Below are 14,163 nucleotides of genomic sequence, written 5' to 3' on the forward strand. Positions count from 1 at the left end.
CCTGATTTGCTTCATCCTCCACAGAGAGAGCAAAGTTTCGAACCTTGCTACGAAAGCACACCAACTGCTCCACTACATTGTGTAAAATACTGGATGTTTCAGCACTGGATGACTCCTGAAAGAGAAAAAAACACATTTATAAGTGAAATTCTTAACAGTGGTATTTAATCCAGCTGTTTTTATGCACAGATTTAATCTAATTAATTTAATACATTTTTGTGGTTTGTGTGTTTAAAATATCCTCTTACACTGTTTGGCTGGTGTAATAGGAAACTGTTCTGAGTGGTCAGAAAGTGTTGATTAATTTTGAATAAGAGCACTCAGGCATTAGCTCTAACAAAGCACTTATTTGAATGAGTCTTTTCTATAAAAGCACAAGGCCCTGTAAAGCAGACAATCCACATGAACCAAGGGTCTCAAACCTATGGCCCTCAGGCTGGGGTCGGGGCAGTTAAGGTTTTAAACTGATTCACAAAGTGAATTTAGAGTCTAGATTCTTAAATGTTCTAAAAATGTTATATTAATAGGGCTATTAAATAAAAACTTGATTAAACATTTTGAGCAAATTTTCATATTTAACCTATGTTTAGAGTAAACATTACACACTTGCACACGTTTTTTGTGCATTCGATATCGATCTTTCTCAGAAGTAATGATGCTACAGAAATTACGTCAAAAACTGGTTATATAGCTGAAAGGAAACACGAGTTCCCGAACAAGGAGGAAGAAGGATTTTCAGAAAGAGACAGGGAGGAGAGTTAAATATCTGCTAAAGACAATGAATTTGTTAAGAAAACCCAAATTTGGTGATATAGACATGGGTTAGATATAGAGCAATACAATGTTTATTGTAGAATGTTCAGGCCACATGTGCAAACAAAAGCCAGGAAAAACAACAAACCTTCTCTACCCCATGAAAAGTGATCATCCTATTGAGCACAAAGAGAGCCATAGTCTGCCATCCAAGACTACTAGCGGTAGCATCCAAGCTCATAAAAAAGCAGTCGCTCATATCCATGTTTTCAACGATTACTCCATATGACGAGTTCAAAAAGGAGAAAGGACAGAACAAGCACAATTCCATATTTAATAGCGAAAGGCATGCTTCCAGTTAGAACCATGGAAACCAGGGTTCAAAAAGCTAATGAAAATTCAATGAACATGTTGGTTGAAGAGAACCTTCATTCATTCATTCATCTTCTACCGCTTATCCGAACTATCTCGGGTCACGGGGAGCCTGTGCCTATCTCAGGCGACATTGGGCATCAAGGCAGGATACACCCTGGACGGAGTGCCAACCCATCACAGGGCACACACACACCCATTCACTCACGCAATCACACAATAGGGACAATTTTCCAGAGATGCCAATCAACCTACCATGCATGTCTTTGGACCGGGGGAGGAAACCGGAGTACCCGGAGGAAACCCCCGAGGCATGGGGAGAACATGCAAACTCCACACACACAAGGTGGAGGCGGGAATCAAACCCCGACCCTGGAGGTGTGAGGCGAAAGTGCTAACCACTAAGCCACTGTGCCCCCATCTTGTGCATGTGATTAGGCAAAAAAAAAAAAAATCACAGCTTCTGACAGAAGAAACTTGGTTATTAGTGCATAAACTGTTCAGAACTGTTCGGACCTGTTGTGATTGATGAAGTACTAAATCTTAAAATAAGTATCTTACTTGAACTTCAATGTAAAGGGTAATTTTCTGTGGAGTTTACTTGTAAAACAAACAAGTTCTGATTACATTATTGATGTCTAACAAATATGTGAAATGCATTTACTTCCATGTTAATGGTATGAAATTAATACTGTGCTAAATATCGATATCAAACAAAATGGAAAAAAATAATTCACCAAAGATACTGTGTTGATTTTTTTGTGTACATGGCCCATTCCTTCTTATGGAATTAAACTAAAACAAAAGATCTAGTCTCTGTTATTCCACTAGAGGGCGGAATAGAGCAAACTATGGAACCTCCAAAGAGCAGGTGTGTTTACTATACAGAGATCTTCTTTGTGAATTTCTTAGGTATACGAGAATACTTCAGGACATTACAGGGAAACATCAGCAAAATCAGCTTTGAGATGGTAAAGTAGTCTGTGGTGTTGGGCTGCACCACACCAGCCCTTGTTGATTATTTTCCTGTAAATGCAATGTTTTATTCCTTGATTAATACTCTTCTTCCGCATATACGTCTACATAATCGATAAGGAAATACACAATTCTCTCTTCATTTTGCATCTGCTTTGCAGGAATCCAAATGTTTTAGGTGGCTATAAGTCCTCTGTGATTAATGTTTATTTGAATATTGAACTGATTCAGTGAGTAAAAATAAAACACTTGTATTGCTGATATGCAGCATAGTAGGCAGTTCTAAAGAATAGCTACAAACACCTATGACCTCTGACCTTTTCATCCAGCAGGTCAACTCCAACGGCATCCATGAAATCCCTGATGTAAGACAGCATTGCCCCAAACACTGCTGGACACCTAGGGCTGCTGTTAACCTGTAAAGAAACAGAAGGAGATTAGCAAAATGCCTCACTATTGAAAACACTTTCAGTGAAGTTGACACATTAGAATCCAGGATTTTTGTTGACTGACAGGTGAGAATCCTGATGTAGTCTTCAGCTGTTGTAGCCCATTTGCCTCAGGGCTTGACATGTTAAGCATTCTGGGATGCTTTTCTGTCCAGTACTGTTGTAAATAGTGGTTATTTGATCCCGTTGATCCACTCAGTACAGTGTGGTCATTATGAACCCTCACTCTAAAACACGATGGACATGTCTGCTGACCTTGCATCTCCTTATTGCATGTTATGTCAATTTTTTACATAGATTCTTTTATACACATTCTTCGACACACACTCTTTAAACTTTACCTCTGTCTATAAAATTTAATATAAAATGATTTGAAGTATTTTAATACCAGATCAGAAAATCAGCACCAACAACAATGTCTTTCACTGCAATCACATTTTTTCCAATTCTGATGTTTGATACTTTTATACACCATTTTTATGCAAAATAGAAAGTCAGTGTAATTTAAGTAACATCCAAAGATTTTCCAGACAAACAAAAACATGTACTTACCTTGTTAACAGGTTGAAGCTGACAGTTTCCGTGATGAATGAGGTTCATGATGGCGTCCATTGCCTTTGGCGTGTCAAAGTCGTCTGCAAGTACAGCTCGCACGGTGGCCTGTGTGACTGATAACCTAAACAAGGCACAGCAAGACAGAAGACAAAAAAAATACTTTTAATTAAAAATCAAACCACTATTTATCAGTTGATTTCTTATTGACATCCAAACTGCAACAACTGTCACCAAAAATATCATGTATGTCTTTTCTTCACCTTAATTATCATCATCAACATTTAAATAATACGTATTGAATCAGATAATTAAACCTTCTGATGTCTGAGTGAACTCTTCCTCACAACAGATGAAAGTTATGTAACAGGAATAAAAATCATCTTTTGTTGAATCTTATATAAGATCGGTCATTATTGGAATTTGTACTTCACCTCATTAGGCTCAGATCGAACATAATGTCTGTAATATAATAACACGTCAATGATTTTCCCTGTTTATTAAAGAACTGTGAAAACATTTTAGTTGCCGAGTTATTTTGGCTTAAATTATAGGATATTTTGTTTACCCAAGTATTTAAGTTCAGCATAGCAGCAGTATGGAATCTCCTACCTCTCCCATAAAAAGCTCTCATGTATATCTTGGCACTGCAGGTGACCCTGCATGTAGGCCTGGGCATTATGGATGAAGCCTGAGATGGAGGAGAGTTTAGAGCGAGCTTCGTTCATACATGCATCACTGTAGTCAATTGCTATGGGAAGAAAAGGGAGTTGTAGTGGTGAATGATATTTAGGGTAAAGCTGTTAATAACTGTTTTTTTAAGCTTGTACTTTTTCGATTTCAGAATGCTTTTGATGTTAATGGTCTATATCTATGTTGATATAGGTATTGTAACAAAGCTTACCTGATCTGTACTTGGTTAAGAGGCAAAACAGCCTAAACTCATTGGCAGAATAGGACTGTAAGAATTCCTACAGAGAGAGAGAGAGAGAGAGAGAGGTTCAGGAGAAGTTTTAAAATAGTTATTTCTAATTTCTAGAGGTTTCTGCTGCCTGTGGTGTTAATTGCTCAGCACTGTTGCATTGAGAACGTTGAACCTGAGCGAATGAATGAATACACTGATATGATAAATTATTTCACAATTCACTTTTCTGAGGTATCATAATCTTTATAAAATCCTTATAAAATACAAAGTGTTTATTTAGTTTGGTTACTAGATTTGGCTGATCTGATAAACGTTTTAACATTTTTAGTTAGTGTTGCTTTTAATCTTTAATAAATAACAAATAAATAAGTAAATGTACTTAATAAAATTATACAGACATTAAAAAGCACTACTACTGTGTTGCTGGCAGTTTATGAGTTCATTGCTGGCAAACTTATACATCAGAATCATGTATTTTTCAAATGTCATGATATGTTTTTTTATCTTGTCGCCCACCCCTACTTAAGCCTAAAGCTTTTCTCCAATCCATGCCCACTCTCTGTGCTGAAGCTACATGTCCCTTGAGGGATTTTGTTAGCGGCAAGCCACATTTTTTTCTGCCAGAAACATTTAGACAGTAGTATAAAACAAATAGCAAGTGTGATTAAATGAATACAAATAGCAAGTTTTCTAAGATATCTTTCGAATATTACCATTTCATAGGTTCTAAAACACTTTTTAGCAAAATAGAGCTGCATGTTTAAGTGAAAGGTACATTAGCTAATAGACTGGAATCTGCATACAATAGAATAAAAACTCATGCTATGTGTTACAGCTACATTACATACTGCATTAGGATTAAGCCTGGTACCAAATGTATATAAACACAACTCTCTTTGTAATTAAGAGATCCCACCTTTATTGTAATATAATTCTTCAAGGATTTGGACATCTTTTCTACGCTGCCTTTCAAATGAAGGTGCCCTACAAAATAAATAAGAAAAGCACTGAGAACACATGCATAAATAGATATGTAACACATACTTCTATTTCATCCTTCATCCTCCTAACCATTGCGGACATTGTTAATCATCTGGATATTAGCTGTGTGTGAGTGTGTGAGTGAGTGAGTGAGTGTGTGTGGGTGTGGGTGTGTGTGTGTGTGTGTGTGTGTGTGTGTGTGTTTGTGTGTGAGTTAGTGTGTGTGATTTTTCAGTCACATATGTGACAGTTAGAATATCAAGACAAACATCTATAGAATCCTCCTACAAGTGACCTAAAAATTCATATTATTGATAATAAACAGTATATTTAATACAGAGCACAATGACTGCTGACATACGCCACACACTTCATGTTCCTTTAATTAAACGTTTAATTAAACATATATCTGAACACGATGAGCTCACTTCTAATGCTTTTATTGCTAAATACTAGGTAGGTTACCCACTTCATACGTATCCCTGTTAGAGACTGAGCATTTCTTGTGATAATAACAGCTGTTATTCACTATCAGCATAAGACACATAGAGTTCCTTTGCCCAAGCAGAAGTTAACACATTTTCTGGCGGATGTCCTCTCTTTTGTTTACAGTCTGCCTGGACAATGGACACGGTGACCAACACGTTATGCACTAATAACCAAGTTTCTTCTGTCAGAAGCTGTGATTTATTTTTTTTTTGCCTAATCACATGCACAAGATGGGGGCACAGTGGCTTAGTGGTTAGCACTTTCGCCTCACACCTCCAGGGTCGGGGTTCGATTCCCGCCTCCGCCTTGTGTGTGTGTAGTTTGCATGTTCTCCCTGTGCCTCGGGGGTTTCCTCCGGGTACTCCGGTTTCCTCCCCCGGTCCAAAGACATGCATGGTAGGTTGATTGGCATCTCTGGAAAATTGTCCGTAGTGTGTGATTGCGTGAGTGAATGAGAGTGTGTGTGCCCTGCGATGGGTTGGCACTCCGTCCAGGGTGTATCCTGCCTTGATGCCCGATGACGCCTGAGATAGGCACAGGCTCCCCGTGACCCGAGGTAGAAGACGAATGAATGAACATGCACAAGATAGTATTCAGGTATTACACACTATACATTGTCATATGGTTTATATTAGAAGCATAACAATGTTTCACATTTTTAAATATATTAATACTATTGATGCCAAGGCTCTGAGGTGAACTTTGTATAGCTACAGGCTTTACCTGAGTGTAAGAAGTAGTTCCCCCACTGTTCACACTTATGGTAGGCCTCGCACTGAGCAATTTCATTCTCATGGTGAGGAAAGGCCAGGTCGATCCCTCCTGAGTGGATGTCCAACTGACTTCCAAACACAGAGCTGCCAAATTGAGCAAAGCAGGGTCACTGCAAGCTAAATCAAATGAGGTCCAGACTGAACAGCAAATAGAATGCAAACCACAATAACTAATATGCAACCCAAGACCACAGACCTCTGCTAAAAAGCTGCATACTATTTATATGCTACTAAGCACACATAGTGTCAACTTTATTATAACCTCCAAAGTGTAACAAGTAGTCATGATGTTTTATGTCAAGTAAAGTAGTCAACAAGTAGTCATGATGTTTTGACACTTTCATTGTAACTTTGAACAAATGTTTTAAACTCATGGTATCTTAAGTATGTAACTTAGTGATCCAGCATTAATGTATTCAATGTTAGAGATTTAAGCACTTATGTACGTCGCTCTGGATAAGGGCGTCTGCCAAATGCTGTAAATGTAAATGTAAATGTTATCACATTTCTCATGTCTCGGGTTGGTGAGAGAATTACTGTTTATAGCTGTTATGACGTAACTGAGACTTGATTTGACTATAATAATAATAATAATAATAATAATAATAATAATAATAAGTTTATTTTACATGATGTGATATACAATCAAACAGTATTAAGGAGGTATAGTAAACATCACTATACGTATACAAAACATACACATACACCATAGAAAAGGAAACAAAACATCAAAACATCCCAATCAACAAATATGTAGAGTAGAGCAACAAACATTCTAGCAGAAAATACAGATGGTACATACAAAACAGAAGAGGAAAATAAAGAGCACAAAACCATGTCAATGGACTTGAGAATGTGAATAACAAGAAGTGAAAAGATAAGTTTCCAGATTAGTTTTGAAATCCTGTAAAGATGCAAGGTCTCGAATGCTTTAGGGGAGAGAATTCCAGAGGCTGGGAGCCGCAATACAGAAGGCTCTACCACCGAAAGATTTCAGCCTATAACGAATATGACTATGGGTAGTTCATTAAAAAGACTAACTTGTAATAACAGGCAAATTGATGTAATATAAGATGAATAAACTTATGTGTTAATTAACACTTATTAGAAAAATAATTATTAGAAAATAACCAACATTGTGGTGGCAACAAATCTATTATACACAGATTACATTCTTTTTATTCTGATGAGGATACATGAAAAGTCAAAACTGTGAGTGTGGAACTGTGTTATTAGGTTAAAGTACAGATGATGAGATTCATTCTTTCAAAGAAAAATAAGCTGCCTTCAAACTAAAAGCTCAAACAAATTGTGAAGAATAAATCTTTTTGGATTTGAGCAGACAGACATAAAAAGGTCAGCAGGAAACAAAAGAGGTTCTTACCTGGCAATAGTGGAGCACTCGATGTGCCAGCCAGGTCTTCCTCTTCCCCATGGAGACTCCCAGAAGGGTTCAAATGGCTTCAAGGCTTTCCACAGCGCAAAGTCTCGGGGATCCCTTTTATCCTTGCTCACTGAGAAACAAATCATAATGAATGACCAAGTGTGGCAAAACTATAGCATCTCTAAAAACAATGTCTGTTTAAATGCACCATTTATAACGTAACAAAGTGTGAAAAATTACTTTTCAATTTTGGTCACTGAAGTTAGCAATGTCAGCTAAATTTGACTTTGTCCGTGTCTTTATATATAAGAAATATTCGAAATCAGATCTGTAAAAGTTTTACTGTAATGTGTATAAATAAATACTATATAATATACAGTATGCCTACCTGATACCCCAGCTGTATTTCCCATGTTTGCAAACTTGCCATAACGACTGCCGATGGACTGAGTATCAAAATAGACATCCCCTGTAAAAGCACAAACTTTTAACACAAATTCCACAAACAATTTACTTATTCACCAATTTCTAAATTTTGAAGCATTTTTCTGCTTTCAGTTTACTTTTTTCCTTAGATCTTAATATGTAACAATAGACTACTGAATAGTTTCCTTGTATTGGCTCACTATTACAACACCTATGTAAACTCTCATTTCATGTAAATCAGATGTATATGAGAGGAAATTGGGGCACACTGTCTGCATATCCACAGAACTTAAGCTGATTCATTCAGTGCATTCAAGGCAGAGACATTTTGTGAGCCCAAATCTGAGCTTATTTCTACACAAATTTGATAAGCAAGGGACAGAATATTTCTTTTTTCCATTTTTCACATAAACACAACATGTAATCTCTTTTCTAATACTCCATTACACATCTCCCTGCCTTCATAACATGTCATATGTAATACTATCATGCCAAACAGTGTAAATGTAAATGTCTGGCATCATGCTGGTAGACCATCAAATTCCTACAAGAGACGCAATAAAGAAGGAGAACTGACCTTGGCTTGTGGTGTAGGCATAGCCGTTTCTAATGATGCCTTCAATGAAAGCTATTATCTGAGGTATGTGTTCTGTGACTCTTACATACACAGCTGGTGGGAGAACCTAAAATGCACAAAAAATATATTTATGCCAGAACTGGATGCTTTAAAATTGCATCCAGGCAAACATATACAAAATAGTGTTTTCTTTTTATTTGTCATAAAATACATATAGTGTGCAATTATTATTAGATTGATATGTGAGACCTTCAGGGCCAGCATGTCTCTTTTAAAGTCCTCCTCATACGTTCTGGCAAGCACAAGTGGTGAGATGCTCTCCTACCAGGAGAAACAATAATCAGTTCAAATAAAGATAGCAACACGCCCATAAACTTCTGGTCAATGTATTTTTATACTATTTTTTATAATATAAGTATGGTGCAATTTTGCAATACAACGTCAGTCAAAGCATACTTGCCTCAATGCTTCTCTGTATGATCTTGTCGTCAATGTCAGTGATAACCATGACATGAGTTATGTTTATTCCAAATATCCTGGTTAAAATTCTCTGCAGGATGTCAAATCTTACATAGGAGCTTTTTGTGTGAAAAGCAAATAAAGAATATTCAGGGTAATACTACCAGTTTTCAAATAATTGCACTATACGGCCAAAGGTTTATAGACATCTGACCATAACACCTTTTTTTCCCTTATAATAACCTCTACTCTTCTGCGAAGGCTTTCCACTAAATTTTGGAGCATAGATGTAGGGATTTTTGATCACAAGAGCATTAGTCAGATCATACTCTGATATTAGGTGATAAGGGGTGCAGTCGTTGTTCCAGTTCATCCCAGAGGAATTCAGTGTTCAGGTCAAGGTTCTGTGCAGACCACTCAAGTTTGTCAACTCCAACCTTGGACCTTTGGAGCTTTGTGCAAAGACAATATGGGTGTGTCCACAAACATTTGACCATATAGTGAATTTATAATGTACTGTATATAAATGTTATTAAGACAGTCGTGAATACTTGCAAATGTAAACTAAATTCATTAGTCGTTACAGTCTTTTTTTGTTGTTACGTGCATCAACTTACCATGCATGACCAAGATGGGCATGATCATACACTGTGGGTCCACAACTGTACCTACACATAACAGCAAGGCATATGGATGAAACTATAACTTACACAGTATGGTTGCACTTGTACCTAAAATGTCCTAAATCTGTCTTACCATGTTGCTCTTCCCTCTTGGGCCAAAACCAGGGGCTCCTTCTGTTTGGTGAGACTGTTGAAAGTCTTTATGCCTGTATCATATCCAGCTGGTCTAATCCATTTATTACTAATATCACTGCACATTGTCCTCTTTTGGATTGTTTGATTTGTCTGAAATTCTCCATGGCTAACCCTGAGCCTGCAGTTCCACACTGCACTTCTGATCAGACTCACACAAGGCCTCATTCTCACGCCTTTGTGATTAAACAAACCATTTACAGTGTGACTTATTTGTAGCTCTCAGTTTTCATCTCTTGTCCATAAAACGTCACGACCGGAAAAGCATCTTCTGTTTATTGCCAAGTTTATTAGCGTAAATGTATGCGCACCATAGTTTTTGTAGGTCATATGTGAACATATAATCGGTAAAGAAAGGTAAAAAAATGAGAATGACAACCTTAGCTAAGCAATTACACAGCTTCACTCGTGGTTGGCTTGTTGACAGCGAATTCAAGATGGCGGCTTACTGTGAATCTTTGCCGGGGCAACACACAATACGGTTGTGTTCTAAAAAGCACAACACTCCCTATGTGAGTGCACTACATATGATGTACAATAACAACGTCTATGCCCTATACATTCTATTAAATCTTTCAATTTGCAACTTATCCAATCAATGTCAATTAATGATTTTGCAATAGAAGATTAAACGACGATTAAATATAAGCGTTTTATTAAACGCGATAGAAACGTTGCCAAGTTTTTATTTTAATCATACATACAAAACACACTTCATCTGCTCTCTCAGGGTTGCCAGATTTGTGAATTTTGAAAAGTAATGTTATGTTTTTCTATACATATGTTGTGTATTTTGTAAAAAATTTTAACATTCTGTGCAGGATGCTCAACTTCTTCCACTCCAGCCTTGGAAAAAAAACATGTATTTCAAATTGTGCACAGAGTCATTATCATACTGGAACTAGCTTGGACCTCTTGGTCCCAGTAAAGGGAAACTGTAATGCTACAGCGTACAGAGACATTGTATACAATTGTGCGTGGCAAAATTAGTTTTTGGAATTAGTTTGGGAAGGAGCACATATGGGAGTGATGGTCTGGTGTTCAGGTTTGAGACTTGAAAAAAAAAAAAAAAAAAAAAAAAAAAGATCATGAAGAACCCAATTCCAGAGTCAAGTCAAATATCTGGCAACCCCGGTTGGTTTCGTTGTGGTGGGCGCTGTGTGATGTGACTCGCTCCGCCCACAACAACGTCATTGGCTGACTTCAGCTAATACGAAATGGCTACAAAGCTGCTGTTACATTCACACACGGCTACAGTTGTAACTCAGCAGGCTGTCGGTGTTTTACACACACACACATCAAATCACAAACCACAACTCACTCTGGGTGAAACTAACTGCTGTCTCTCTGCAGTCAAGCTGGAAACTGAAACCATTTTCTCTCCCAAAATAAACATAACTGCAAAACATTCTTCAGTCAAGCGTATCCGACGGTGGTAATATTTGTATCCTGGATACTAGAACATATTTTAGACACAATTTAAAGCCGTTCGGACATGAAATTAAAATGCGTTTTAGGCTGTTGATCATCAGGACTTAACACTGCTCGTCCCTTTTTCTTTTTTTTTCGTTTTTTTTTTTTTTTTTGCTGCGTTCGCGCATGCGCATTAACACCCAGACTGTTCCCCCAAGTGTTTGAAACTACCCCGAGGATCTCCACGCTGGGATCAAGTAATGCGACACGGATATTTTCACTCCCGAACAGACTGCCATTTAAATATATCTGATATCGGATTTGTTATTTATTGCCCTGATTGTTTTTTTCATGCCTTTCCTGGGCTACATTTTTTTTGCTTGAAGTTTCTGTCGGATGCTCGTAGGGCGGTTTTGCACTGCGTTGTTTTAAGGATAATCCAGAGCGTAGACGTTTAATGGACTCATTCAGAGCATCCGAAGTAAACAGTCGGAGATAAAATGTTAAATACAGCCAACTGGGACCCATTACAGGTTACTAACTATGTAGCTGAATATCTGGACTTGGTCGAATCGCTGCCTTTCGACCTACAAAGAAACGTGTCTCTCATGAGGGAGATCGACTCTAAATATCAAGGTACTGCGCTCTTTTTACTCCATAATCCGCTTTTCTGCCGTGAACACATTGTTCCTGGAAGGTGAATAGGAGAAATCAGACGTTGTGGGTTTGGATTGAACTGCTGACTGAACACAATGGGCTTCGTACAGTTTCTCTGCTCCGTTAGAAACGTCTACAACAAATCTCTATCGACTCGTATTGATTTTCGCGTAGATTCGGTGTGAAATGACAATCAGTCTGTCTGCTCTAGGTTTCCTTCTGTCATCGGTGATTTATATTTATATATATATATATCTATATTTAATTATATAAATATATCGCGCATACGATTTGGGGGGGGAATGGCGATTTACTACGTCTCCTGTGTTCGTGCACTTTGTTTTCTCGGTCGGTTTGGTTTGTACACAATAGTCGCGCTTGGTCAAAGATTGTGAAGCATTTATGTTTATATTTATGCCACCAGTATTGTACTTGTAATATGTGCTATCATTGTGTTTATACGTCATCATACTGCTTTTTAAAACTATCCGCGGGCTGAACCGGCTGTATCTCTCTCTCTCTCTCTTTTTCTCTTTCTCTCTGTTTAGTTTCATACTGTTGTGTAGCTTTGGAACGTACGCTACAGATTTTATTTGCTCACACTACAAACTCCACCCACAGCTGTTTTTGATTGGTCAACAGTACTCACTCTGGGCGTGTTTGTCTTGCGTAGGACAACAGCAATTGGTTTGAAGATCGTCAGTAACGTGGTTACCCCGCCCATTCCGGATGCAGCAGGTCTAGTTCGAGAGCAGTGATTGGTTTCTTAGCGTTCTAGAAGGCGGGTCTCTGTTTTAGTTGCTCTGTTCTGATTGGCTATGTGCTAATATGTAGGAGGTGGGGTCTATTTGTGTTTATGCTGAGTTTTTATGGCCAAGTTCTTTGCTTAAAGTTCAATGTCAAGCCCGATCGAGGGTTGGTGATCAATCCTAAATGTTAGTTTAGTAGAATTCTTAACATTTTGCTTATTGCAGTTGTGGCAATTACATTTGTATATTTGCCAATCACTGTCTTTGTGATATCTTGCTTTGCTAATGAAATATTTTTTAACTATCAACTTAAAGAATGAAATCTAACTTCAGATGGTGAATATGTATGTTGCAGAGATCCTCAAAGAATTAGATGAAGCATACCAGAAACACAGGCAGGAGGAGGACCCTGTACAGCGGCGCCGCCTTTTGCACTGCATCCAACGTGCACTGATACGCAGCCAGGAATTGGGAGATGAGAAGATCCAGCTTGCTGGACAGATGGTGGAGTTGGTGGAGAACCGCAGCCGGCAGGTGGATGCATTCGCAGAGCTTCTAGAAGTCCAGCATGAGCCTCACGACGTGACGTCTGTGACAGCCATTGTCCCAGGCAAACGGCGTGAGGAGGAGAAACGGAGAGAAGAGACTCCAGGTTCAGTTGAAAGATTGGCAAGTGCCAGCAAGCGCTCAAGGAGACAGAAAAACAACAGCAATGAGAACAGAGAGATGATTCATAATGAACGAGATGAAGTGAGCAGAGAGAAACGGGCCAAAACGTCAAAGAAGAAGAAGAGATCCAAAGCAAAGCAGGAGAGGGAGGCGTCACCGGCCGACCTACCCATCGATCCCAACGAGCCCACGTACTGTCTCTGTGAGCAGGTATCCTATGGGGAGATGATCGGCTGCGACAACGATGAGTGTCCCATTGAGTGGTTTCATTTCTCCTGCGTTGGCCTCAACCATAAGCCCAAGGGGAAGTGGTATTGCCCAAAGTGCAGGGGTGACACAGAAAAAACCATGGACAAAGCCTTGGAGAAATCCAAAAAGGAGAGGGCATATAACAGGTAGCCATATACCTGTTGAACTGTCAACATTTTTTAATTTATTTTATATATTTGTTTAATGCTAGGAATACTTTCTTTGTCAATTTGTCACCTTAATCTATATTTTAGATTTTATTTACTACCCAACAGCACTAAAAGGGCTTAAACTCAAACCACCTGAGTTTAAGTTATTTTTAATTGTGACAGTGATGTTTTCAAAGAAGTATTTGACCTTCATTTCATTTATTGTTACTTGAAAAGTATGTGTGACAGAAGTATTTTATGAAGGTACTCACAGCATGGCTATTATGTGTAAAGTGTTTTAAGTAGAAATGTCCTAACTGGTAATAAAAGATGTATAAAAATTGTAG

At 38.1% G+C, this 14,163-nt stretch overlaps 2 protein-coding genes across 2 annotated transcripts in view; one reads left to right on the plus strand and one right to left on the minus strand.

Annotated features, from left to right (window-relative positions):
• cars2 (cysteinyl-tRNA synthetase 2, mitochondrial) overlaps positions 1-10,533 on the minus strand; it is an 11,500-nt gene extending 967 nt beyond the window's left edge. The window contains exons 1-14 of the mRNA XM_060860843.1: positions 9,872-10,533; positions 9,733-9,783; positions 9,117-9,234; positions 8,906-8,977; positions 8,657-8,762; positions 8,042-8,122; positions 7,654-7,783; positions 6,220-6,353; positions 4,943-5,010; positions 4,006-4,072; positions 3,714-3,852; positions 3,102-3,225; positions 2,418-2,516; positions 1-115 (exon numbers count right to left, since the gene is read on the minus strand). The exon at positions 1-115 is cut by the window's left edge and continues 116 nt beyond it. Coding sequence (XP_060716826.1) covers positions 1-115; positions 2,418-2,516; positions 3,102-3,225; positions 3,714-3,852; positions 4,006-4,072; positions 4,943-5,010; positions 6,220-6,353; positions 7,654-7,783; positions 8,042-8,122; positions 8,657-8,762; positions 8,906-8,977; positions 9,117-9,234; positions 9,733-9,783; positions 9,872-10,098 — 1,531 coding nt within the window. The 5' untranslated portion in view covers positions 10,099-10,533. The remainder of the gene's footprint in view (positions 116-2,417; positions 2,517-3,101; positions 3,226-3,713; positions 3,853-4,005; positions 4,073-4,942; positions 5,011-6,219; positions 6,354-7,653; positions 7,784-8,041; positions 8,123-8,656; positions 8,763-8,905; positions 8,978-9,116; positions 9,235-9,732; positions 9,784-9,871) is intronic.
• Positions 10,534-11,531: 998 nt separating this feature from the next.
• Positions 11,532-14,157, plus strand: LOC132839782 (inhibitor of growth protein 1-like). The gene is made up of 2 exons (XM_060860943.1): positions 11,532-11,979; positions 13,105-14,157. Exons 1-2 carry the CDS (start codon positions 11,844-11,846, stop codon positions 13,815-13,817), a joined length of 849 nt encoding a protein of 282 aa, XP_060716926.1. The 5' UTR covers positions 11,532-11,843; the 3' UTR covers positions 13,818-14,157.
• Positions 14,158-14,163: the final 6 nt, after the last annotated feature.

This window comes from Tachysurus vachellii, chromosome 24, assembly GCF_030014155.1.
Source record: "Tachysurus vachellii isolate PV-2020 chromosome 24, HZAU_Pvac_v1, whole genome shotgun sequence".
Classification (NCBI taxonomy): Eukaryota; Metazoa; Chordata; class Actinopteri; order Siluriformes; family Bagridae; genus Tachysurus; species Tachysurus vachellii.